Here is a 25099-nt window from a genome sequence, read left to right on the forward strand (position 1 = left end):
TGACAAGGACGTTGGGGGAATAGAAGGACCATGGGCTCTTTCACACAGGGCTGTGCTGCTTGATGTATTTCTCCTCATTTGCTACCTCTCTCACCAGGGGTATTTCAAAGTGAAATGATGCACAGTTGGCATGCAATAAATAAAAATAAGGGTTTTATAGTACCATTTTTTACAGCAAGACTTTAGTGGGCAATAAAGAAAGCACTATTCTTGTTGCTTAATATTTCAAAGATATTAAACATGGACACATTTCTTAGGATGTTTATAAACACTCTCTAGAAGTAGAAATCTATCAGTTAATAGCTGGATGATCATGGCCAGCTGTTGGAACCTCTATATGCCTCTACCTCAGTTTCTTTTCTTCTCTCTCTCTCTCTCTCTTTTTTTTTTTTTTTTGGCTTTTTAGGGCCATACTCACAGCATATGAAGTTCCTGGGCTAGAGGTCAAATTGGAACTATACCTGCCAGCCACAGCCACAGCCACAGCCATGCAGGAGCCTAGCCACATCTGTGTCCTACACCACAATTCACGGCAATGCCATATGCTCAACCCACTGAGCAAGGCCAGGGATTGAACCCACATCCTCATGAATTCTAGTCAGATTAATTTTTGCTGCACCAAAAGGGGAACTCCCTATGCCTCAGTTTCTTTGTCCATCAAGCAGTGATTATCAAAATTCCCACATGATGGAGTTGTCTTCAGGATAAAATGAATTGAGAAATGTTGAGCTCTTAGAATAGTGAATAGAAATGAAGTAATCAATTAATCTTTGCTATTATTAACATGCATTATTATTTTTATACCTAGAAACCACACAAACCCTGCCGTCCTTCAAGTCTCTTTATCAAGGCTATCTGGTATGACTGTTCTTTGATCCTTCCTGATCAATCTCCTCCCCAATTATCTACTTATTTTATAGTGTTGACCATATAATTTTATACTTAATTATAAAATGATAACCTGTATCAGAAAGTGACTGTTTATTTCATGGATGTTGATTTTTGTCTCCAACTTGGTGTTTTAATGTTGCTACAGGGTGAATTCTCTGCATCCTTCAGAGTGCTAAGACCATAGCAGGCTTGTTTTTGTGAACATAATCATGATAACAATTATAACAACATCACAATCCTTGTGAAGAGCTGTTTTTCCGATAGTTTTCTGGTTTTTTTCCTCTTCATAGTCTCTAGGATTGCTGGTCTTTACTTGGATTACTGTTGATGCCCCCTGCTGTCCATACTCTATGCACTGCTTCAAGTCCTGGATCCAAGCTGTTTTATCTGCTCCATGGCTGGTCACAGCATCCATTAGGAAAGTGTGTAAACAATACAAAAACTATCACTGGAAAGATACAAATCAGGGCCAAGGATGGCTTAGTGGGCCCTTTTAGTTGTTTTGAGGTTCTGTTAGAATAGTAACCTGAAACATCTGGGTTTAATTCCAGAGCTGGAGTGGATAACAGTACATAGCCTGCTGTATCAGTCCAGATAGGCTGAAGGCGGCCAGTGGACTTTGGGTTCCTTCCTGCATTTAGTTTGATTTTGACATCATTTTGTGAAAATTTTTTTTGAAATGTTTATCCCTAGAGTGGAGGAGGTATATTTGCCCACCTTGAGAAGTCCCCAAAATATGTCCAATGTATCCTATGGCTAAACAGGTCTAGGTTTTTATACATGTGGCAGGACTTGAAGGAGAGCAGGAAACTCACAGAGGGTCTGATGGGACACAGTTCTCACCTGACTGAACATCACAACGGTGTGTTAATATCCACTGTAAAGTCCTTTCTGGGGACCCAGGATATCATCTCCATTAGATGCTGGGAAAAGTTCTTATCTTCTCCACCATGTATCCTGGCTATTTCAATCCTTTTCCAGACCTGTTCCATAGCCAGGTGGCATCTCTGGTCTCTATTTGAACATGGCAATTTTGTGCCATGCAACTGAGGCCCTCTCAGTCCCCGGACCACCCCCGCCCCCCACATTATATCACTGCTGTTAGATTCACAAAGCTATTGAAACAGCTCCGTGGTCAGGTGGCATCTGCCTTTCAGAAGTCTCTTCGATATTAGATAATTTATTATGTGGCTGAAAAACAAATCTAAATTTCTTTGGCAACAAATATCAATTGTGAAGTTAATGAGACCTCATTAAATATTATAAGGAGGGTTAGGGGAGCAGGGGCTGTCTCACTGAAGATAATTTATGCATGGGTGTGTTTTATGATTTGGCAAAGAGAGAAAATCCAAGGAACATTCAAGACCGGTGTGTGTGCCTCTGTCTCTTAAACTTTCTTAGCTCAAAATACTCTTGTCTATAAAAATGCTTTTATATCTCTGCTCTGGAACAGAAGAAAAGCATATCTGAGCCTTTTTTTTTAAAGACCCTTTATACAACCTCCTTTCTGATGAGAATAATTCTTAAAACTCATGTTTCCCTTTTTGCTCCGCTCATCAGGATATTCATATGTATTTGTTAATTCTCATGGTTAATACATTTTTATTTTTCAAGTATTTTAATTTTAATAACTATGGAATGTGTATTCTTTGTATATATGAATTACTCTTTTAAGAGACAGGATAAATGAATGAATGAAAGAATAAATTTAATTAGTTAAAAATCTACTTACTACCATTTCTTATACTTTTTATTCCCCACCCCGCCCTCTCATTTTCTACTCTGGATTCACTCATCATCAAAAATGCAGAAAAGGAAATGACGTCAGTGGATAGTCAGGTGATTCTACTGTCAAGGCTAAGATGTTCTCATTGTCAAAGACCTGCTACTTGACTTTCTGCCACTGGTCTAGTAGGACGGCACCAAAACACAGCCCTTGAGTCCCTTGGATAAAACAATTTGCCAGTGCTCTTGATGTAGACAGAATACAGCAACTCTCTATCTGGGTCTCACTCATATTCTCTCATTCTCTCTTTGCTTCATCTCACTGACCTCCAGCTGCTCCTTTTTACATCTTTTCTATCTGTGGACTCATGATAGGTCCACTCCCTTCCAGACAGCCTTACAGTGTTAATATACTAAAACCAGAAGATTGGGATAGAAAGCCTCTGGATTATAGCCTCTGTGTGCCATTTATTGGCTGTGGAATTTGGGGTAATTTATCTTAATCCTTTGGAACTTATCTCCCTCATCATTGAAATGGTCATAATAGGAGTTCCTGTCTTGGCACAGTGGAAACAAATCTGACTAGGAACCATGAGGTTGTGAGTTCGATCCCTGGCCTTGCTCAGTGGGTTAAGGATCCGACGTTGCCGTGAGCTGTGGTGTAGGTCGCAGACAAGGCTTGGATCTGGTGTTGGCTGGCAGCAACAGCTCCAATTCGACCCCTAGCCTGGGAACCTCCATATGCTGTGGGTGTAGCCCTCAAAAGACAAAAGACAATAATAATAATAATAGTAACAATAATAATAATAATAAATAAATAAATAAAATGGTCATGATAGAATGACTTTCCTCCTATGAGAGTTGACAGAACTAAATGAGGTAATGCATGAAATTCTCTGGCCCAGTGTCCGGCATATAGTGTAGGTATTCAGTTCATGATAATGGCTCACATTTATTGAGCACTTAAAACATACATGCTGAATGGGTTTTTCCTATGTTAGCTTATCCAATCCTCACACGTTACTCCAGCAACTAATGAGGTTGTCATTTTTGTAAATTGCTCAATGCCTGGCACAGGGTAAGCTCTCAATAATTGTTAGCTCATATTAGTATTCCTGTTGCTGGCTTCATTTGACAGATGAGAGATTTAGGTGAAAGGAAATGTTGGCTATTATCATCTATGGATTACTAGGATTTTTGAATATAAGAACACGGATATTACAAAATTCTGCCAGCAAATACTATTTTTATCATTGTATGTTGAGGAAACTAAAGTTTAGAGAGGTTAAATAGTTGGCCAAATGCAGCTCATCTAGAAAGTGGTCCAGCTGGAATCTGAAGCCCAACAATCCCATATGTCCTGGAAACCTGCCTCTCCTTTATCACAGTGTCACCCGCTAAGGTTTCAAAACCCTCTGTTCCCTCAGTGAGGTTTTTCACAAGGAGCAGCTGCAGATTCTGGCCCTTTTAATCTCCATTCCTGTGAGAACTAGGAAGAACCAAATCATTCTTTGACCATTTCAATCCATTGGCACCTCAATCAATTACAAGGGAAATCTCCTTCCCAAGAGATTCCAATGGAATCTTTCTGATTGTTTTACGTTGCTTTGTTTATTAACGCCAGTTGCTACAGCTGCTATGACAAGTGAATCTTCACTGGGTTATTTACAGTGACCAGAGAGCAGACTCCAGAGTCTGGGAACATGCTTCACACAACTGAGCCTCCTAGCAGAGGAAATAATGGGGGACCCAGAGGTGGCACTTCCCATATGTCATCCCTGAGTCCATCTTCATCAACAAAACAGAGTTTACCGGGATTTGAAAATTCTTTTTGAATAGACAACAAGAATGCATGACCAAAACAAGTTAATCCAATATAAACCTATAAAATATAACAAAAGACCTCAAATATATTGTAGGCTACAAAGACCTAATGAAGACAACACACCTAATCAGATAAGTTCCACATAACAGGTGCAAACACATGGCTGTGAGGACATAGAAGAGGAAAGCATTGTTTTATTGTTAGAGAACTATGACAGTGGTTCTCTATGTTAATTGAATATTCTTTCCAATCATTTGTTGACTTAAAAAATGATCCCCCCTCTATCCCATAACAAACCAACTGAATCTGAATCTCCAGGGTGTGATGCTCCAGTATAAGTAGATTTTAAAAGTTACTCAGGTGAATTTGCTGTGAAATAAATTTGAGAATCTCTGGTTTAAGGAATAAAACTTCATCAGGATTTCTACAAGTTGAAATGGGGATAGAGGGATGGTCAGGGAAAGAGTCAAGCAAAGGAATAGTGGAAAGAGTGCAGGGATTAGAAAGAGTAGAAGAAATATTTGAGGCTTACGGGGCCATGTGGAGGATGAGAAGTAGCAGAGGAAAATAAAGATCCAAGGGCAGAACAAGATCATGGAGACAGATCAACCTCCAAGGGAATTTGTATCTCATTATAAAAATATGTAAAGTCTAGGAGTTCCCATTGTAGCTCAGTGGGTTAAGGACCCAGTGCTGTCTCTATGAAGATGCAGGTTCAATCCCTCATCTTGCATAGTGGGTTAAGGATCCAGCATTGCTGTAAGCCATTGGGTAGGTCACAGATATGGCTCAGACCTAGTGTTGCCAGAGCTGTGGCATAGGCCTCAGCTGCAGCTCTGATGCGACCCCTAGGCTGAGAACTTCCATATGCTACAGGCGTGGCCATAAAAAGAAATAAAGTGTAAAATCCAGCTCTTCATACATGGCATTGTTTTATTTTTTGAAGGGTTTTTTTTTTGTTCTTGTTTTGTTTTTTGCTTTGTAGGGCCACACTGGTAGCATATGGAAGTTCCCAGGCTAGGGGTCAAAATGGAGCTACAGCTGCCAGCCACAGCCACAACAATGCCAGATTTGAGATGCATCTGCAACCTACTCCACAGCTCATGGCAATGCTGGATCCTTTAACCCACTGAGCGAGGCCAGGGATTGATCATGCTTCTTCATGGATACTAGTTGTGTTCGTTTCCACTGATCCACAACAGGAACACCTACATGGCATTGTTATAAGTTTGTTCTTGTTTCTTAATGACCCAGACAACTATGCCTGAATGAAAAAGCAGCTGCTCACAACTCCTATGTTAAAGCTGAGAATCACTGTCTCCCATCACCGTGTCCAAGCACAGAGTGCATCAGACCCAACAGTAACAATGCACCCCATCACCTTCTACAAATACCAGCCAGCAAATCTTTGTGTGCCCATCTCTCCTGGAATCATAAAGTCACACAAGCAAATGAGAGAGAGGGAGGGAGAAACTCTCATAAACTCAAGAAGGGTGATGCTGTTTGTCTCTACAATACCTAGATTAGTCATTTCTTCAATCATATTTCTTCAGTGATTTCTTCAATGCTAGTAATTTAGGAAAAAGAGGCAATAGTAAATCTTGCACAGGTGCTGTTCTTCATGACATTAGCAACATCCGATGCTTACAGTAACTGATGAAGTCAATAGAGCAGGTGTTAACCTCATCTAACAAAAAATGGCATGGATGACATGTGACTGTTCCCCTAAAAGCCTAAAGTGCCACATTTATATTCCAACATATGCTGTGCCTGCTATTGTCTGGGGAAAAAAGCATAGCCGAGTGCATGTTGCTAAAACACTTAAATTTTTTTTAAAAGATTGTTTTAGATGCTATTTCTTTTAAATGTAAGCATTAGCAGCTGAAGTTATTTAGGGCTTATTTTATGTGCTAATTTTCAGTGCCATTAAGATATGTTATTATGCTTCAGAATATTTCAAGTTATAAATCCTTTAAGAACAGAGATCTTACCTTCTTCCTACCCATATTCCCATAAGGCTTAACACAGTACTGGTGTAATGGCCATTTTTAATAAAGATTTTTTTTTCTGAAACGAAAGACTCACATGATTTTGTGATATTTAACATGTGACTCCCTGCAATCTGTGCAACTAGTTGTATTAAACCAAATAGAAAATATATTTGACCTGATATATTTGACCTGATTTGATGATCCATTCCTTTAGTCATTATTCACAGATGTATTGAATGCCTACTTTGTGCCTACACTGTGTGTACACAATGATGAAATGTGTGTACAAGGTGAAAACATAGACAAGGTCCCTGCAGAGGGAATCTGTACATTTGTGGCAGAAAACAATTACACATATATGTGTAGACAATAAACTTGAAAATAAAAAATTGCTATAAAAGATATGAAAGAGAGTGATATAGTGAAATGACTACTTTAGATAAAATGGTCAGGGAGAGTCTCCTCAAAAAAGTGGCATTCGAGCTAAGAATTAAATGAAAAAAGAAGTCTACAAATAATAAGTGCTGGTGAGTGTGTGGAAAAAAGAATCCTCCTAAACAGTTGGTGGGAATATATATTTGTGCAGCTACTATGGAAAACAGTATGGAGGTTTCTTAAAAAACTAAAAATAGTTGCCATATGATCCAGCAATTCCACTCTTGTGAATGTATCTGGAAAAATGAAAACTCTAATTTGAAAATATACATGCACCCTAATGTTCATAGCAATACTACCTGCAATAGCCAATTCATAATAGGAACCTAAGGGCCCATCGACAAATGACTGGCTTAAGAAAATGTGATACATATATATTTATATATAAGTGGAATATTTCTCAGCCATAAAAAAGAATAAAATAATGTATTTGCAGCAACATGGATGGACCTAGAAAATATTGTACTAAGTGAAACAAGTCAGAGAAAGATAAATACTATATGATATCACTTATCTATTGAATCTAAAAAATAATACAAATGAATCTATATACAAAACAGAAACAGACCCACAGATAGAAAATAAGCTTATAGTCATGAAATGGGAAGGGGTGGTGCAGAAGGGCAAATTAAGAGTATGGGATTAATAAATATAAACAATTGCACATAAAATACATAGTAAGGGTTTACTGTATAACACAGGGAATTATACCCAATACCTTGTAATAGCCTAGACATGGAAACAACCTAAATGTCCATAAACAGATGAATGGATTAAGAAGATGTGGTATATATACACAATAGAATACTACTCAGCCATTAAAAAAAATAATGCCATTTGCAGCAACATGGATAGAACTAGAGACTCTTATACTGAGTGAAGTAAGTCAGAAAGAGAAAGACAAATACCATATGATATCACTTATATCTGGAATCGAATATATGGCACAAATGAACCTTTCCACAGAAAAGAAACTCATGGACTTAGAGAATAGACTTGTGGTTGCCAAGTGGAGGAGGAGGGAGTGGGATGGACTGCGAATTTGGGGTTCGTAGATGCAAACTATAAGCAATGAGATCCCGCGGTATAGCCATGGAAGCTATATCTAGTCACTTATGATGGAGCATGATCATATGAGAAAAAGAATGTATATATGTATGTGTGACTGGGTCACTTTGCTGTACAGTAGAAAACTGATGGAACACTGTAAACCAGCTATGATGGAAAAAATAAAAATCATTTAAAAATAAAAATAATATTAAAAAAAGGAATATAATCTACAAAAAATGAATCAGTATGTTATACACATGAAAGTAACAATACGGTAAATCAACTACACTTCAATAAAAAAAAAAAGACAACCACCCAAGTATACTGCTGACGAGTGTTCCAGACAAACGAAACAGCAAAGGCAAAGGCCCTGAAACTGGATGAGTTCAGTCATGTTCAAGGCATGAAAAGATCAGAAACGCTAATATATATAGGAAATAAATCTGATAAGTAGGCAGAGGCAATGTCACCTAAAGCACACAAAGCCATGAAAAGAAGCTATAAATTTATTTTGTTATTTTTTATTAAAGTATAGTTGATTTACAGTGTTATGCCGATTTCCACTGTAAAGTGACCCAGTCATACATATATGACTTTGTTATATTATCCTTTCTTATATTATCTTCCACCGTGATCTATCCCAAGAGACTAAATATAGTTCCCTCAGTAGGACCTCATTGTTTGTCCATTCTAAATGTAATAGTTTGCATCTACAAATCCCAAACTCCAGTCTCTCCCATTTCCCCCCGCCAGCTCCCCCTTGGTAACCACAAGTCTGCTCTCCATGTCTGTGAGTATGTTTCTGTTCTATAGATAGGTTCATTTGTGCCACATTTTAGATTCCACATATAAATGATATCATATGGTATTTGTCTTCTCTTTCTGTATACTTCACTTAGAATGAGAATCTCTAGTTACATTTAATGGGAAGGAATTAGAAGGATGTAACAGGAAAGCAACACAATCAGATTTATATGCATATCATACCAAGAAATATTCTGAACCAACAGTGCTCTCAACTACCAAAGGAAAATCTCAACAGCGGTCAGGTTTCTGTTCTTATTAAGACCCATTTATAATACTATTTTTAATTGTGGAAATAAAAGGGAATTCAGATGAACAATTATCCAAACTTAAAATGTTACTAATAAAACCAACCCTAGTTCCTTAACAAGGAGTCTGGTTCATCATTTTCCTGTGCCAAGCAGGAATCAGCTTGTGGATGAAGAAAGTGCACTCCTGGGGGGCAGTACAGAGCTTCAGTTCCCCAAGGCATGGCATCACTCAGCACACAGAATCAGCAGGTGAGGTGACTGTGACAGCTATCATCCTAACAGGGATATTTATGACAGTGATAGGGCACTACTGATAATTACACCAGAACAACAGGCATCACGTGGGACTGTCCCTGACATCTGGGATGTAATCACCCTTGACCTTGGCTTGAGTCTCAACTATGTGCCTGGGAGCAAGATGTCCCCTTTCAAAGAATGCATTTCTTAATCAGGCACATGAAATGCAGTTGCATTTTCTAATTGATTGAACACCAACTACCAAAAGGTCTCACTGGAGAAATAATAGAATACAGCCCATTTCCTGCTCACAGTCTAGTTGCAGAGCAAATAAACTGAGAGATGGTATAAAAGGTGAAGCTATAGGAACATACACAGGGGTAAAAGCTCAAAAGCTATCAGAGGAGAGGAATGAAAACTCCTATGAAGACATCAAGTAATGCTTCACGGAGGCCTGGTGAAACATGAACTGAAGTTAGGAAAATGGACAGAAATTCATATGTGAATCAATATGATCAAGAAAAAGAAAGGGTCATCTTTGACTCAGAGCTCTGTTATTTTCTAGCCAGAGGGGACAGCATACCCAAAAGCAGAGAAGTGTGTGACACCCTGACGGGTCCAGGCAGTTATCAACTTGGAGCAACTAGGTTTTTAATGCACATAAAGCTAAGAGTGTCCCATTTACTGATATCAAATACAATTTTAAAAAATGAAATGTTTACTTTTATCCCCCAAACATAATATCCCATACATCAATATTCTATCTTTCTGTCTCCAACAATAGCCATTTAGTCTATTCCTACTCATGCAACATCTATTTACTCTGAGCTGCATAAATGTGGAAGTTCCTGGTTGCATGTAAAGGAAGTATATGAAGACTCAGGATAAATGCAAACCTCTTGCTGAGGTTACAAATCATCATTTTAACAATAAAAGGAACATAGAGTATGAACTAGCATGCTAAATATGAAGGAACATCTTTGACAATAATACCTAACATTTATTGGTCATTCAACACTCATATAAACCAGATACAAAGATTTCCATCTTACAGATGAGATAGCTGAGGTGCATCTTAGATGAGACCTTGCCCAAGGTAACCTACTTAGTAATGGCAGAACTGGAATTTGACTGTAGGGAGTCTAGTTCAAGGGTCCATGCCTCTAACAACTACCCTTTCTTGCCTTTAATAGCAATGCCAAGATTGCAATGGACAATTAATGCTATGGGCCTACTATTCCCTAATTCATCTTTGCTTCTGAGCAACCTCACGGGGAAAGCTATAAAAACATGGATTGGTTCTCAGCAGCAACATTTACGAAAAAAAAAAAAAAAAAAAAACAACAGATCCGCGGTGAGCAGAGACAACAAATTTTCAAAACTAAATTCCCATTTTCTAATTCAGCACTCTGAACTTCAAAGACCCATGGTCAGAATGCTTGCCCTCAGGGTCTTTCCAAATCAGCATTAAGAATTCAGCTGAGTCCACAACATGACATGAAATAACTGGATTGGCCAAGGCTCCCCTGGAAACAATTGCATTTTTGATCAGCTGTTTGGATTTCATGAAAGGTATGAGGTCTTGAAGGTGAAGAACCCCATCTGTTAACTTCCTCCGTTCAGCAGTTAACAGAACCACAAGCAGGAAAGTGATTAAAGGAGACCTTGCAAAGATGATGGCAGTCGTAATAGCAACAGTAATAAGGTTAATTCAACTCTATCCTATTTGTGCATCAATTCAAATCTTACAATTTTTAAATATACAGTATCCCATTTAAACCTAACAGTATATGTGTATCACTATCCACATGTGTATTTATGTACAGACGAAGGCTCAGAGAGGTGCAGTGACTTTTATGGTAGAAGAGCTGAGATTTAAACTCAATTTTATATGTCCAGCATTATTCCCTCTCTCCCACAATTACATCTCAAACTGGTAAAAATTCTAGCAAGTCATCACGGTTTCCTTCAGAAAGCCACAGTATACAGACCTAGGCTTTGTCCGCTGAGTGCCCCAGTTTCCATATAAGAGTTCTAAAACCCTACAGTGCATAATCCCTGGCCCGATCCTTGAATTGGAGAGGGAAGAAATTGGAAAACTGATGAATTTAACCAGTGATGGGCCATATTTTAGCACCGGCTACTGAACAGACTACCAAAGCAGGCCACCCCTCCTACAAAGGTCCAGATGGATGGAGGGCATGACTGGAAGCTGCTTACCAATACAGGACTCCCCGGACAGTGAATAGGTCCCATCGTCATGGAAACCGCTTCTGCACTCACAGTGGTACCACCCTGGCAGGTTAACGCAGCGGGAATGGTTGTGGCACTCAATGATCCCCTCTGTACATTCATCAATATCTGCCTCAGAGAAAAACACAAGCCCACCAGGACATTAATTTATTTTGACACTAACCCTTCAATAAACACCTAAAACATGTGCATGTCAACACATCAATTAAAACCAGTTAGGCACCTAAAATGAAAGTTGCAGGAAGAACTGAATCCCATCTTTATTCATGATGGGATTTTTTTTTGATACTTTCTCATATATTAATCAATGAATGAGAGCTGATGGTCATGAAGACATCCCCTACTGCAAATGCCATGTTAACTTCTGAATCACAAAACAGGATGTTTGGCACAGTTTTGTTACTCAGAGCATATGACTTTTCTCTTATTCAGTGATTCCAAAATAGTAATTCAAGATATTATTTTGTGTTCTCTGAAAATATCTGTGAATAAATAAATTCGGGGAACTCCAGGTTAAAGAGTGTTAAAACTAATTTTTTTTTTAGATTTTAGTCTCAGAGACTTATATTTGTATGCTCTGAAAAGATTAAAAGAGGAGAATTATATTATGTCCTGTTTCCCAAATTTATTTGGCTGAAGAATGCTTTTTCTTTGGATAATATCTTGTGAAACTGATGTTTTGGGGAACAAGTTTAGGAACCACAGTTCTAATTCTTTTAGAACTGCTGATTCACTAAAGGACTTGATTTATGATAGTCAATTGGAACTCCTCATTCTTCAGTCCTTCCTGATGAAAGGAAGTCTTCTGGGCTTTATTTGGTGTAAATCTTGCTTCTCAGAATCAACCAATGCCTGGATAGCACACATATTCTATAGCCCAAGGGCTTGCTCTGAGCTGAAGGAAGGTGACACCACTGCAGAAAGATGAGCTGTCCATTGTCATGCCAGGCTCAGTTCATCTTACAGGATCTCTGGGTAATTATTCTTGGAAGATAGCCATTGCTGGCTAGGAATCTTCCCCTAGTTCTCCTGGAAATACCTGCACTATTCAGCCTTATATGAATGGAAATTTAATTAATCCTGGGTTATAATACATAATGGATACAACACACTTTAGCGTCCCGTTCAGCAGTGCCCTGCTGTAGACATCAGCTCAGGGGCAATCACCTGTTAGTCCTGGGATGTGCACTGAACAATGAACACAGTCTGAAACCTGCCACTCCTCTCATGGCATTCCAGCCGAGGAAAGAGAAAAAAGTGCAACTCTTTATTCTGGGCAATTCCATCTTGGCCATTTTCTGCCAAGTGCCATCTTCTTCTTTTACAACTGTGCCATTCAGTTCATACAGTCCTTTGAAATGTGGCATCCCTCAGGTTTCTAAGTACAGTAAGCCCTCAGGGCCTACTGCTTCTATGGCTCCTTCAGCTACTGCAGTCTGGTTGTGGATGCATTTATTACAAACCTCCACAAAATAAATTTTCAACAGCTATGTTGCCATTTCTGAAATGTTATAGGCTAGGCATGTGGTTCAGTGGGACACATTGTGGATTACCAAAACTTTCAAAAATTGAAACAGAAAAGTTACCTGAGACCACGTCTCACAGAGAGGAAGGACTGGCCCTAAGTTAGAAAATCAGTGTGGTCACCAAGGTGAACAGATAGAAGAAGACTGATTTTCAGAGAAAATCTAACCATTGAAAGATAACTCCTGTAACCAAGCAGCAACAAATTCACCCTCAGAAATCTATTCCCAAATCTTCCAGAAATTCTGTAATGATCCTTTCAGACCCCATGACTTCTAGACTAATAGCAATTAGGTAACAACCATAGCCACAGTTAGTTTTTCAGGAAACCAGGGAATACACAAGTAAAAGCGTCTCAATAACCAAAACAATCATGTATCCTGGTTGGTCTCACTGATACCTGCTTCCCCTTTCACTCTCAAAACCAACTCAGTTTGGAGAATAAATAGCTTGGACATCTTACAAACAATTCCTCTGGCTCTCAATTCAATAGGCAATTCCTAAAAGATCAGGAGTAGTAAATGATGTGCAAATATCATTTTCTTTTTTTTTTTCATTGTTCTTCTTTTTATACAGCTGCAACTTGCAGCATATATAAGTTACCTGGCTAGGGGCCAAATTGGAGTTATAGCTGCCAGCCTACACCACAGCCACAGGAATGCATGATCGAAGCCACATCTGTGATTTATGTGCCAGCTGGGGATCAAACCCACACCTTCACAGAGATAATGTCAGGTACTTAACCTGCTGAGCCACAATGGGAACTCTGCAATTTTTTTTTACAACTCACAGACATTTTTATTTCCCAAATGAAATAAGAGACTAGTCCAAGTTTCCTTGATTCATCAAAATAGAAGTTATCTGTGTAGCATGGGGACTCTTACAGCAAATGAAGACAACCAGACAATTATGCATCTTCAATTGCCCTAGAGACGCTATGGAATCACAGGCTTGTCCTGAAAAGGAGAAAAGTAGTGGAGGCATCCTTGCTTAGAGCTACACTGCCCACAGCAGATTCTGGGGACTCACTGGGAATAACCAGGGCTCATCAGACCAGCACCTGGAAACAAGGCAGCACGGGTTATATTTTGCAGGCAAGGTCTGTAATTAAAGCCCAAATTTTCACTTTATATGCAACCAGGCTGCACTTGAGAGGTGCTCATATTTTCATCATGTTCATAAAAGTGGGTATTTCTTTTGTGTAGTCACAGTAGAATTAAAAGCCATCACCACAAACAGAAATACAGAAAACACTTGGAAGCTTTTCAGTGATACTTAAAAAATATAAATGGGTTGTGGCTGCCTTGGTCCTAAGAGATTTGTTTCTCCCAGTCAGCACTTGCTAGAGGCAAACACACAAGACAGATGTTCTGGGAATGGGGTCTCTGTGAGTTCACTATGGAATCCAGCTCCCTGTCTCAAAGAATTCTGATGAGCTCAGCTGCTCACACGGTATCAGCCATTCCAAAGGAAACTGACAAACATCATTTTTCCTTCCTGTTACAAATCCTAGGATTTTGTTTAAATCTCAGTCTAATCCAGCACAGACCTAAAAATGTGGCAGAGGAAACAAGAGCAGTTCGGGGATTCTTGAGATTGAAAACTTTAGTATTCATTTCTGTGTCTTACACGATAGCCCAGGTCACACAGCTAACAAGTGGTGAAACTAGGTTCAGAATGAGCTAGAACACATATTTGTCACTATTCTATCACATCATGACATTGACAAATGGAGAAAGGAAGATTTACACCAAGATAGTGCATTTATTCAATTCTTTAAATATTTACTGAGCTGAAAATAAGTGTCAAGGATGATATCTATGTTGTGGCAGATGCAAAGGCAAAGGTGACATGATTCCTGACATCCAGGAGCTGTTGCTTAAGAGGAAGAAGTATACAATGCACATTCATCCTTCAAACCCCAACTGACATAACCTTCTCCAACTCCTCCAGACAGAGGTCCTCCCTCCACTAGTGATTCCGGATATACATACATAGCTATAAGCACAATGGCATTTCCCTTGTGTATCCATAACTCAAATGCAGATTTCCCAAGGAGAGAGAAAACATCTTAGGCTTACATGTCTTGTGATAATAAGTGAATGTCAGGCAATGTGAAAGTGCCCAATAAAAGTATATGGGAATGAATGAATGAATGAAAAAAATAAATGACAATGGACAACATAAGGAACAATCGAAGAGTGCTGTAAAGGAAATTCCAGGTACCAAAAGAGATCCTGCTGTTTGCAAGTCACAAAGATACAATTCATAAAAGTAAATAGTATCGGGTTAGTTTAAAATTTATATCTTAGTTATCTCTAAAAGACATCATGTAGTTTTTGTTCAAGACTTTGCTTCTGAGTCTAAATTTTAGAGATTTTAAGGTGGCACAACAGAAAACAAAAAGACACAGTTAAAGCTGCCTTCAGTCAAGAATTCTACCTTTACCTTGAGTGTTTCACTAGGGATGAGAAACAGATGATGACCCAAAGTTTGTTCATTGGATGTGTTCTAACACATTTACTCCTAGTTGAATGTACAGTGAATGTGCTATCAGAAGCAAACAGCAAACAAATTCCTCAGATTCTTGCAAAGTTCTACTTTCTTCAGTTGGATGAATCTCTTCCTTCATCTGGTCTTCTCTTGCTCAGATTTGCTATTTGAAAATTTACAAATCAGTAAAGTGGTTCTCAATGTTTATTTCCAAGGTGATTCTTTTATATTTCACATGAACTGATTAAACTTGACACCAAGGTAAAGACTTATATGCTGAGAACTATAAAACATTAATCAAGGAAATTAAAGAGGATTCAAAGAAATAGAAAGATATTCCATGCTCCTGGGTTGGAAAAATTAATATTGTAAAAAAATGGCCACACTACCCAAAGCAATCTACAGATTCAATGCAATCCCTATCAAATTACCCACAGTATTTTTCACAGAACTCAAAAGTTTATATGGAACCACAAAAGACCAAGAACTGCCAAAGCAATTCTGAGGAATAAAAACCAAGCAGGAGGCATATCTCTCCCAGACTTCAGGCACTATGATATCTAAAATTTATATGGAACCACAAAAGACCAAGAACTGCCAAAGCAATTCTGAGGAACAAAAACCAAGCAGGAGGCATATCTCTCCCAGACTTCAGGCACTAGGACAAAGCCACAGTAATGAAGAAAGTGTGGTACTGGAACCAAAATAGACATACAGACCAATGGAACAGAATAGAGAACCCAGAAACAAACCCAGACACCTATGGTCAATTAATCTTTGACAAAGGAAGCAAGAACATAAAATGGGAAAAATAGTCAAGACATGGAAACAACTTAAACGTCTATCAACAGCTGAATGGATTAAGAAGATGTGATATGTATACACAATGGAATACTACTCAGCCATAAAAAGAATGACAATGCCATTTGCAGCAACGTGAATGAAACTAGAGACTCTCATACTAAGTGAAGTAAGTCAGAAAGAGAAAGACAAATACCATATATCACTTATATCTGGAATCGAATATATGGCACAAATGAACCTTTCCACATAAAAGAAAATCAAGGACTTGGAGAACAGATTTGTGGTTGCTGAGGGGGAGGGGAAGCAGGGGAGAGGGATGGATTGGGAATTTGGGGTTAATAGATGCAAAGTATTGCCTTTGGAATGGATAAGTGATGAGATCCTGCTGTACAGCATTGAAAATTATTTCTATTCACTTATATTGGAGCATGATAATGTGAGAAAGAGAATGCATATATGTATGTGTGACTGGGTTACCTTGCTGTATAGTAGAAAACCAACAGAACACTGTAAACCAGCTATAATGGAAAAAAAAATCATTTAAAAAGTTGACAGCAAAGTATTGGCCCCAGTTACAGATGAATTACATCTTCTCTAAGGATTTATAGAGCAGGAGATGAAGTCATGAGAAAAACTTGTGATGCTTTTGTTCATTCAATGGAAGTTTATTGAGCTTACATGTATGAAGCTGTATTCCACCCTGTGATAAAGAGATGAAAAGAGAAGGCCATATATTCCAGCAACTGGAATGTAAACATAACCATGATTGAGAACAGTGGCTCTGGACACAAACATGACTTCAAACTCGTGCTCCCCAACACACTAATACATTGTTTAGATTTTTCCACATCTTTGTTTTCTCACCTGTATGTTGGGGATAATAACATCAAACGTCATAGAGATGATGAACAAAAAGATGACTCAAGCAAAGTCTATTATTTATCCTAATACAGGATATTAACTTTGGATGCTATATTACTGCTTAAAAAACAGACAATAGAAAGAAATCAATATTAATTTGCAGTCAGGAAACTGGTTAGGATGAAGAGATGGTTTCAAGATCTTGAAAAATGTTCATTTGATTTGCATTTCTCTACTAATTAGTGATTTTGAGCATTTTTTTCATGTGCCTAGTGGCCATCCATATGCCTTCTTTGGAGAAATGTCTACCTAGGCCTTCAGTCCATTTTTCAATTGGGCTGTTTGTTTTTTTGTTGTTGGGTTGTATGAGATGTTTGTATATTTTGGAGATTAGGCCCTTGTTGGTTGCATCATTTGCAATGCTTTTCTCCCATTTTGTGGCTTGTCTTTTTTTTGTTGTTTAATGGTTTTCTTTGCTGTCCTTTGCTGTGCAAAAGCTTAACTAGGTCCCATCAGCTTAGTTTTGTTTTTACTGTCATTATTCCATTATTCTAGGAGGAGGATCAACAAGAAGTTGCTATGATTTATTTTACAATGGATAAGCAATGAGGTCCTACTGTACAGAACAGGGAAATATATCCAACTTCTTGGGGCAGAACATGATGTAAGATACTATGAAAAAAATAATGTGTGTGTATGTGTGTGTGTGTGTGTGTGAGTGAGTGACTGGGTCACTTTGCTGTATAGCAGAAATCGTCACAACACTGTAAATCAACTATACTAAAAAAATGTTCATTTGGGAGTTCCTGCTGTGGTACAGTAGATTAAGAATCTGACTATAGTGCCTTGGGTCACTGCAAGAGGTGTGGGTTCAATCTCTAGACCAATGCAATGGGTTAAAGGGCCTGGCATTGCTACAGCTGCAGTGTGGATCACATCTACCGCTAAGATTTAATTACTGGCTTGGGAACATTCATATGCCATGGATATGGCCATAAAAATGTTTATTTGTATTTTAAGATAATTTTAATATTGAAAAACATTCAGGAATAGATTCTATGAACATACACACACACACACACATAACATAGACCCCACAAAAACTGGATTATCTCTTCCCAAAAAAACAGTACATGAATTTAAAGAAACAGAAGCAATGCAATAAAGCACCATAAGTACAGTAAACTCAAACCTAATTATTAGCTAGTGTTTACTGAGTTCTAGGATTTTACTGAATGTAGCATGCATCAGAGTATTTGAGGGAGACTAAAAAGATTAATAAATGAAAGAGAGAGTCTCTGTGGAAATGGAAATCAAAACTACAATGAAGTATCACTGATGGCCAGTCAATGGCCATCATCAAAAAGCCCACAGAGGGATGTAAATTGGTACAGCCACTATGGAGAACAGTTTGGAGATACCTTAGAAAGCTATACATAGAATTTCCATATGACACCACAATCCCACTCTTGGGCATCTATCCGGACAAAACTCTACTTAAAAGAGACACGTGCACCCGCATGTTCATTGCAGCACTATTCACAATAGCCAGGACATGGAAACAACCCAAATGTCCATCGACAGATGATTGGATTCGGAAGAAGTGGTATATATACACAATGGAATACTACTCAGCCATAAAAAAGAATGACATAATGCCATTTGCAGCAACATGGATGGAACTAGAGACTCTCATACTGAGTGAAATGAGCCAGAAAGACAAAGACAAATACCATATGATATCACTTATAACTGGAATCCAATATCCAGCACAAATGAACATCTCCTCAGAAAATAAAATCATGGACTTGGAGAAGAGACTTGTGGCTGCCTGATGGGAGGGGGAGGGAGTGGGAGGGATTGGGAGCTTGGGCTTATCAGACACAACTTAGAATAGATTTACAAGGAGATCCTGCTGAGCAGCATTGAGAACTATGTCTAGATACTCATGTTGCAACAGAAGAAAGGGTGGGAGAAAAAATGTACTTGTAATGTATACATGTAAGGATAACCTGACCCCCTTGCTGTACATGGGAAAATAAAAAATATATATTAAAAAATAAAATAAGATAAAATAAAATAAAATAAAATTACTAGGGAGTCTTTTGAGTGGTCTTCATTTTTTTATGAAAATTATGAAATTTAGTGACCTTAATAAACCCTGGAAAATCTTGGAATTTAAATTTATTTACACAAGGTCAAATGAAACTAGAAAGAGAGTTGGGATTAAAATGATAACTGCATTTCCCCCCCCAAAAAAAACACAGGTCACAGAACCATTAGGTGCATGGCTACAATGCCAAATATATAAAACTGGGCCTTTTGTAAGAAATCAAAGGCTGAGTAGTATTCCATTGTGTATATATACCACATCTTCCAAATCCAATCATCTGTTGATGGACATTTGGGTTGTTTCCATCAACAGATGATTGGATTCGGAAGATGTGGTATATATACACAATGGAATACTACTCAGCCATAAAAAGAATGACATAATGCCATTTGCAGCAACATGGATGGAACTAGAGAATCTCATACTGAGTGAAATGAGCCAGAAAGACAAAGACAAATACCATATGATATCACTCATAACTGGAATCTAATATCCAGCACAAATGAACATCTCCTCAGAAAAGAAAATCATGGACTTGGAGGAAAGACTTGTGTCTGCCTGATGGGAGGGGGAGGAATCGGGAGCTTAGGCTTATCAGACACAACTTAGAATAGATTTACAAGGTGATCCTGCTGAGTAGCATTGAGACCTTTGTCTAGATACTCATGTTGCAACAGAACAAAGGGTGGGGAAAAAAAATGTAACTGTAATGTATACATGTAAGGATAACCTGACCCCCTTGCTGTATAGTGGGAAAATAAAAAAAAATTGAAGCATAGTTGACATAACATTATAGTAATTTCCTGTACAACCTAGTGAATCAATATTTTTATAGATTAAACTTTTTCCTTACCAGAAAAAATAAAAAACAAAAATACCCTCACTGAAAAAAAAAAAAAAGCCCACAGAAAATAACTGCAGGAGAGGGTATCAGAAAAGGGAACTCTCCTACACTGTTGGTGGGAATGTATATTGGTGCAACCACTATGGAGAACAGTATGTAGTTTCCTTAAAAAACATAAAAATAGAATTACCATATTGTCCTATACTCCAACTTTTGGGCATATATTTCAGCAAAACTATAATTCAGAAAGATACAAGCACCCATATGTTCACAGTAGCACTATTTGCAATTGCCAAGATATGGAACCAAACTAAGTGTTTATCAACAGATGAATGGATAAAGATGTGGTATATATATTTGGAACTACTCAGCCATAAGAAAGAATGAAAATGTCATTTGCAGCAACATGAATGGACTAGAGATTATTACATTAAGTGAAGTCAGAGAGACACATATCATATGATATCACTTATATGTGGAATCTAAAAAATGATACAAATGAATTTATTTACAAAACAGAAACAGACTCACAGATACAGAAAACGAACTTATGGTTATCAAAGGGGAAAGTTAGGGGGAGGGACAAATCAGGGACTCAAGATCAACAGATAGTACTATATATAAAACAGATAACCAACAAGGGTCTACTGTAAGCACAGGGAATTACAGTCAATATCTTGTAATACAATAATAGAAAAGAATCTAAAAAAGAATATACACACATGTGTGTGTTTGAGTAGACACACTGAGTCACTTTGCAATAGACCAGAAACTAACACAACATTGTAAACCAACTAAACTTCAATTTAAAAAAAAATAGTAAGAGTGGCTCTATGGTAGAAACAGGCTAGCTCTTCCATTTTTTTCTTCTTGGACCCAAAGGGTGTTTCCTGAGCATATTTCCTTTCAGATGGGTGAGGCTATGTTACTAAGCTCTAGTTCTAAAGCTAAAAATAATGAAACCCTAATATGGCTCATAAAAATGTCTCACGTGAACCTCCATGCTATTTTCACCTGCACACTGGAGGCCAACACACTGAGAAACTTGGAAGCCACATGTTGAAGAAAATGGCAGAGTCTTTGTACACTTGGCTTCTGTATGACTAGATAGCACAGAGCCCTTCCACAGACCTGAAACTTTTAGGGACTATTTATGTGCGCAGAAATACGTTTCTATCTTATGGAGCCATTACATAGTTTGGGGGCTGCATTATTGCTATCACCAACATTTCCTAATGGTTTTGATAGACTCCCCCCCACTTCATATTAAGTGGAAAGACTGTGGTCAGGTCAGAATCGTGCAGGCATTACCTCAAAACACAGGAGCAAAAATCAGCAAACAAGGAAAAAAAAACTTCAGCATCAATCAAAATTATGTAGGAGGCTAAAGGAGTCATTTGGGGCTGAAATCCAAGAATCAATAATATGTAAATGAGACAAAGCTTTGTAGTCAGATGCACTCAGTTTGAATCCTGACTCTGTGGCTTCCTAGCTAAAAGACACAGGTTATTTCTCTTTTTTCAGCTTCAGTTTCCTTGTCTCTTAGAGGATGAGATGACCAAGCTCACACTCTTGCTTTAAGGACTGAGGCGATCAATGGAAAGCTACTCTACCGAGCAAGGCGGGCACTCTCTTGGCCTGCAATCATTACCGTTCTCTAATAATTCCTAATCCCCACTAGGTCATGGAGGAACTATGTGTCCAAGCCTTCAGGCTTCCATTCCTTACATGTAAAAGGAAAGGACTGCGCTGAGCACACTTCAGTCCTTTTCCTGCTTTAACATCATATGGGGGGGGTGAGATCTGGGTGTTGGGCTTACATCTTCATCTGCTCCTAACCAGGTGAGTGGTGCTATAAGGTTTAAATGATCTCTTTGTACTTCAGTTTCTTCATTAACCAGTTTGCAATGACAAAAAATAATGTTTTGTCTGCCTCACAAACAAAGTTTCAATAAGGTATGAACAAGCTCTGGAAATCAATTAACTGCTACACAAAATGTATGGTGACATCATTATTACTGTTTCTTCTTTGTAAGTCCTGATTAGCAACTCGTTTTGGTCCATTAAACTGAAAGATGCTTGTTATGAATAAAGGTGTCAATGGCATTGGTGATGTGGCTCTTCTCTGTCTTTTGTAGGTCTCTATTTCTCTCTCTCTCTCTCTTTTTTTTTTCCAATGGCCTTGGCACAAGCGAATCAGTCTCTTCCTGGTTGTGATCTTCTATGTTTATATCTAAAGTTTTTCTTTTTGTTTGACTATTTTTAATCTCTAAATTCTACAAAGAACCAAAGTATGCCCACTTCAGATTCTCCTCTCTATTCTGGAGATTTTCTGATCTACATCTCTTTAAACTAACCTCTTAAAAAAAGCTTATATACACATTTACTACAGCTTCTGAATTAGCTTATCTCTGAGGTCCCTTCATTTCAAATTCATTCCACCCCAAATGTTACATACCATATGTCTTTCTATGTATCAAGCTCATTTTCCTCCCCAATGCTTTGTCCTAGTTTTCATTCATCACAATCAATAAATAAAAGGTAAAAGTTCTTATAATGGCTTACAAATTTCACGTGATGTACTTACTCTCATCTCTTTGAATTCATCACTGTCCCTTTTCCTTACATTGACCAGGACGGTTAGTTACACAGACTTCCCTGCTATTCCTCAGGCATACCAGGCATGCTCCAGCCATTGCATATTTGTCTGCATATGCTGTTCCTCTAATAGAATGTTCTCTCAGATATCTCCATCGCTTAATCTCTCAACCTCCAAGTCTGTATGCAAATATCCATGTTCTCAGCATGCCTTTGATTGGCCACTGCATTTAAAATTAGAACTATTTCCACTCACCTCAGCTCAAATATTCCTCATCCTCTCTCTCACCACAGTTTTATCCTTTATATTTATTTCTAACATAATTTATATTTTTAATGCATACCTCGTTTGTTTTCTATCTTCTCCTAACTAGCTTGTAAGCCCATGAAGTGATAAGAACGGAGAATAAGAACTTGAACTCAGTGGGCACAGAAGGAATATTTGCTGGATGAAAAAAGAGGAAGGAAAAAGATGCACTAGAAATTCTTCCTTTGACATGGTTTAAAGACCGTCTTTGCATCCATTCTTTGGATCTTTTGCCAACACCATACTCCAGTTCCTTATTTTCTCAGACTTGAATGAGTACAGTATCTCCTGGCTGGTATTTCCAACAATATCTTCTCCAATACACAGAAATAGGAGGCTTATATTGCCAAAACTAATTGCTCAGAAAGTTTTAATTACAATAACACTAGACAGTCTGGCACATGATCACTAATTCGGCTTGGGTAAGTCACTTTCCAATGCAATACATTAATTCTTTTATTTTCATAAAAAGCAAAGATTAAACTAGATCAGTGTTTTTCAACTAGTACTCAACAGAGCACTAGGCTTCCATGGAGGTCTTTTTAGGCAGACCAGGTGAATCTCCAGATGGACCTGCCTTGAGGAACCATTGAGAAGTTATACATTTGTGTAGCACAGATCTAATCACTGCTATGTACACTGTAATAATTAAAAAAAAAACATTGAATTAGATCATATTCACTACCAGTCTGGAAATTTCTATGATTCTGTAACTTTATTATATTCAGCTCCTCTAGTACTTACAAATGATCATTACTGTAAAAACCTCCCACCAGGCATTCAAAGAGCTAATAATCTGACCTCACTTCACCTAACAATTCTTTATTTCTCAAAATTCTTCAACTCTGGCCTGGTTGCATTAGTGTCCACATATTCTGTATGCAATTTCATTTCATGCCTCCTACCCTATAAGTGACTTTTTTTTTGTCTTTTTGCCTTTTCTAGGGCCACTCCCATGGCATATAGAGTTCCCAGGCTAGGAGTCGAATTGGAACTGTAGCCACCAGCCTACACCAGAGCCACAGTAACTCGGGATCCAAGCCACATCTGCCACCTACACCATAGCTCACAGCACTGGATTGTTAACCCACTGAGCAAGGCCAGGGATCGAACCTTGCAACCTCATGGTTCCTAGTCGGATTCGTTAACCACTGCACCATGACAGGAACTCCTATCTATAAGTGACTATTTTTAAAGTAAAATCCAAACACAAATTTTAATCCCACAGTAATTCTTTCCTCTGAACTCCTATAGTGTTTAACCATTCTATCATATGAACTCCTACTGCATGCTGTAACACAGTCTGCCACCCTATTTCACTTATATCCATTCTATTTGAGAATATTCTGGGTTTCTCTCTTTACCCAAATAGAATTTTTGAACTTCTACCTATTAATAATTTAGTATGTGTCAGGCCCTCTGACAACTGCTTTATATTCACTACTTCATTTGATCCACAGAATGGCTCTGACATAATTTGAACTACCTTAAACAAAAAATGGAGGCTTAGATGTTTAAATCATATGCTCATGGTGATGCATCTGGAAGGTGGCAGGAGGGGATTTAAACTAAGCTGTTTTTGACTCCAGAATACATCCATATATCATACAGCCTCCTGCATATTTTGGAGGAAGAAGGAACTTCTCTTTTATCATTGTTAGTGGCCAAGCACTGTTTCAGGCCTAAAGCTGACCTAACTTATTGTTAGCAATGGATGTGCAGATGAAAGAGTTGAGTGCAAATTTCAGCCAATGCTATCACAGAGGAGGCAGAAATTAGAGTTTGGATCTAGCCAATTTAACTGCTCCTTATAATGAAATACTCTTCAGAGGAAAAATTCTACCTCTGCGAAGTAAGAACGTAACATCCAATACGCAATAACAATTACTACACATCTAAAGAAATCAGAAAATGTAACCATGCTAAAGAGAAAAAGCAGATAATAGAAACCAATCCTACTTTTATCCAGATGTTGAATATAGCAGACAGGATATTTTTAAAAATGCAAGAATATGTTCAAGTCCTGAAAGAAAAAGATACCAAGTTGGAAAATGAATAGATTTCTATTTTTAATGAAGATTGAGTAACAGGGA

The 25099-nt window shown here is 38.1% G+C and overlaps 1 protein-coding gene across 2 annotated transcripts in view; it reads right to left on the reverse strand.

Annotated features, from left to right (window-relative positions):
• Positions 1-25099, reverse strand: part of NELL1 (neural EGFL like 1) — a 936230-nt gene that overhangs the window by 62871 nt on the left and 848260 nt on the right. Inside the window, exon 16 of one of the 2 annotated variants that reach the window (XM_047776133.1) lies at positions 11430-11570. The exons of the other annotated variant lie outside the window; for it this stretch is intronic. Within the exon in view, the coding sequence (XP_047632089.1) occupies positions 11430-11570 (141 nt within the window). The remainder of the gene's footprint in view (positions 1-11429; positions 11571-25099) is intronic. 2 annotated transcript variants of the gene reach the window in all.

The sequence above is a fragment of the Phacochoerus africanus genome, chromosome 4, assembly GCF_016906955.1.
Source record: "Phacochoerus africanus isolate WHEZ1 chromosome 4, ROS_Pafr_v1, whole genome shotgun sequence".
Lineage (NCBI taxonomy): Eukaryota > Metazoa > Chordata > Mammalia > Artiodactyla > Suidae > Phacochoerus > Phacochoerus africanus.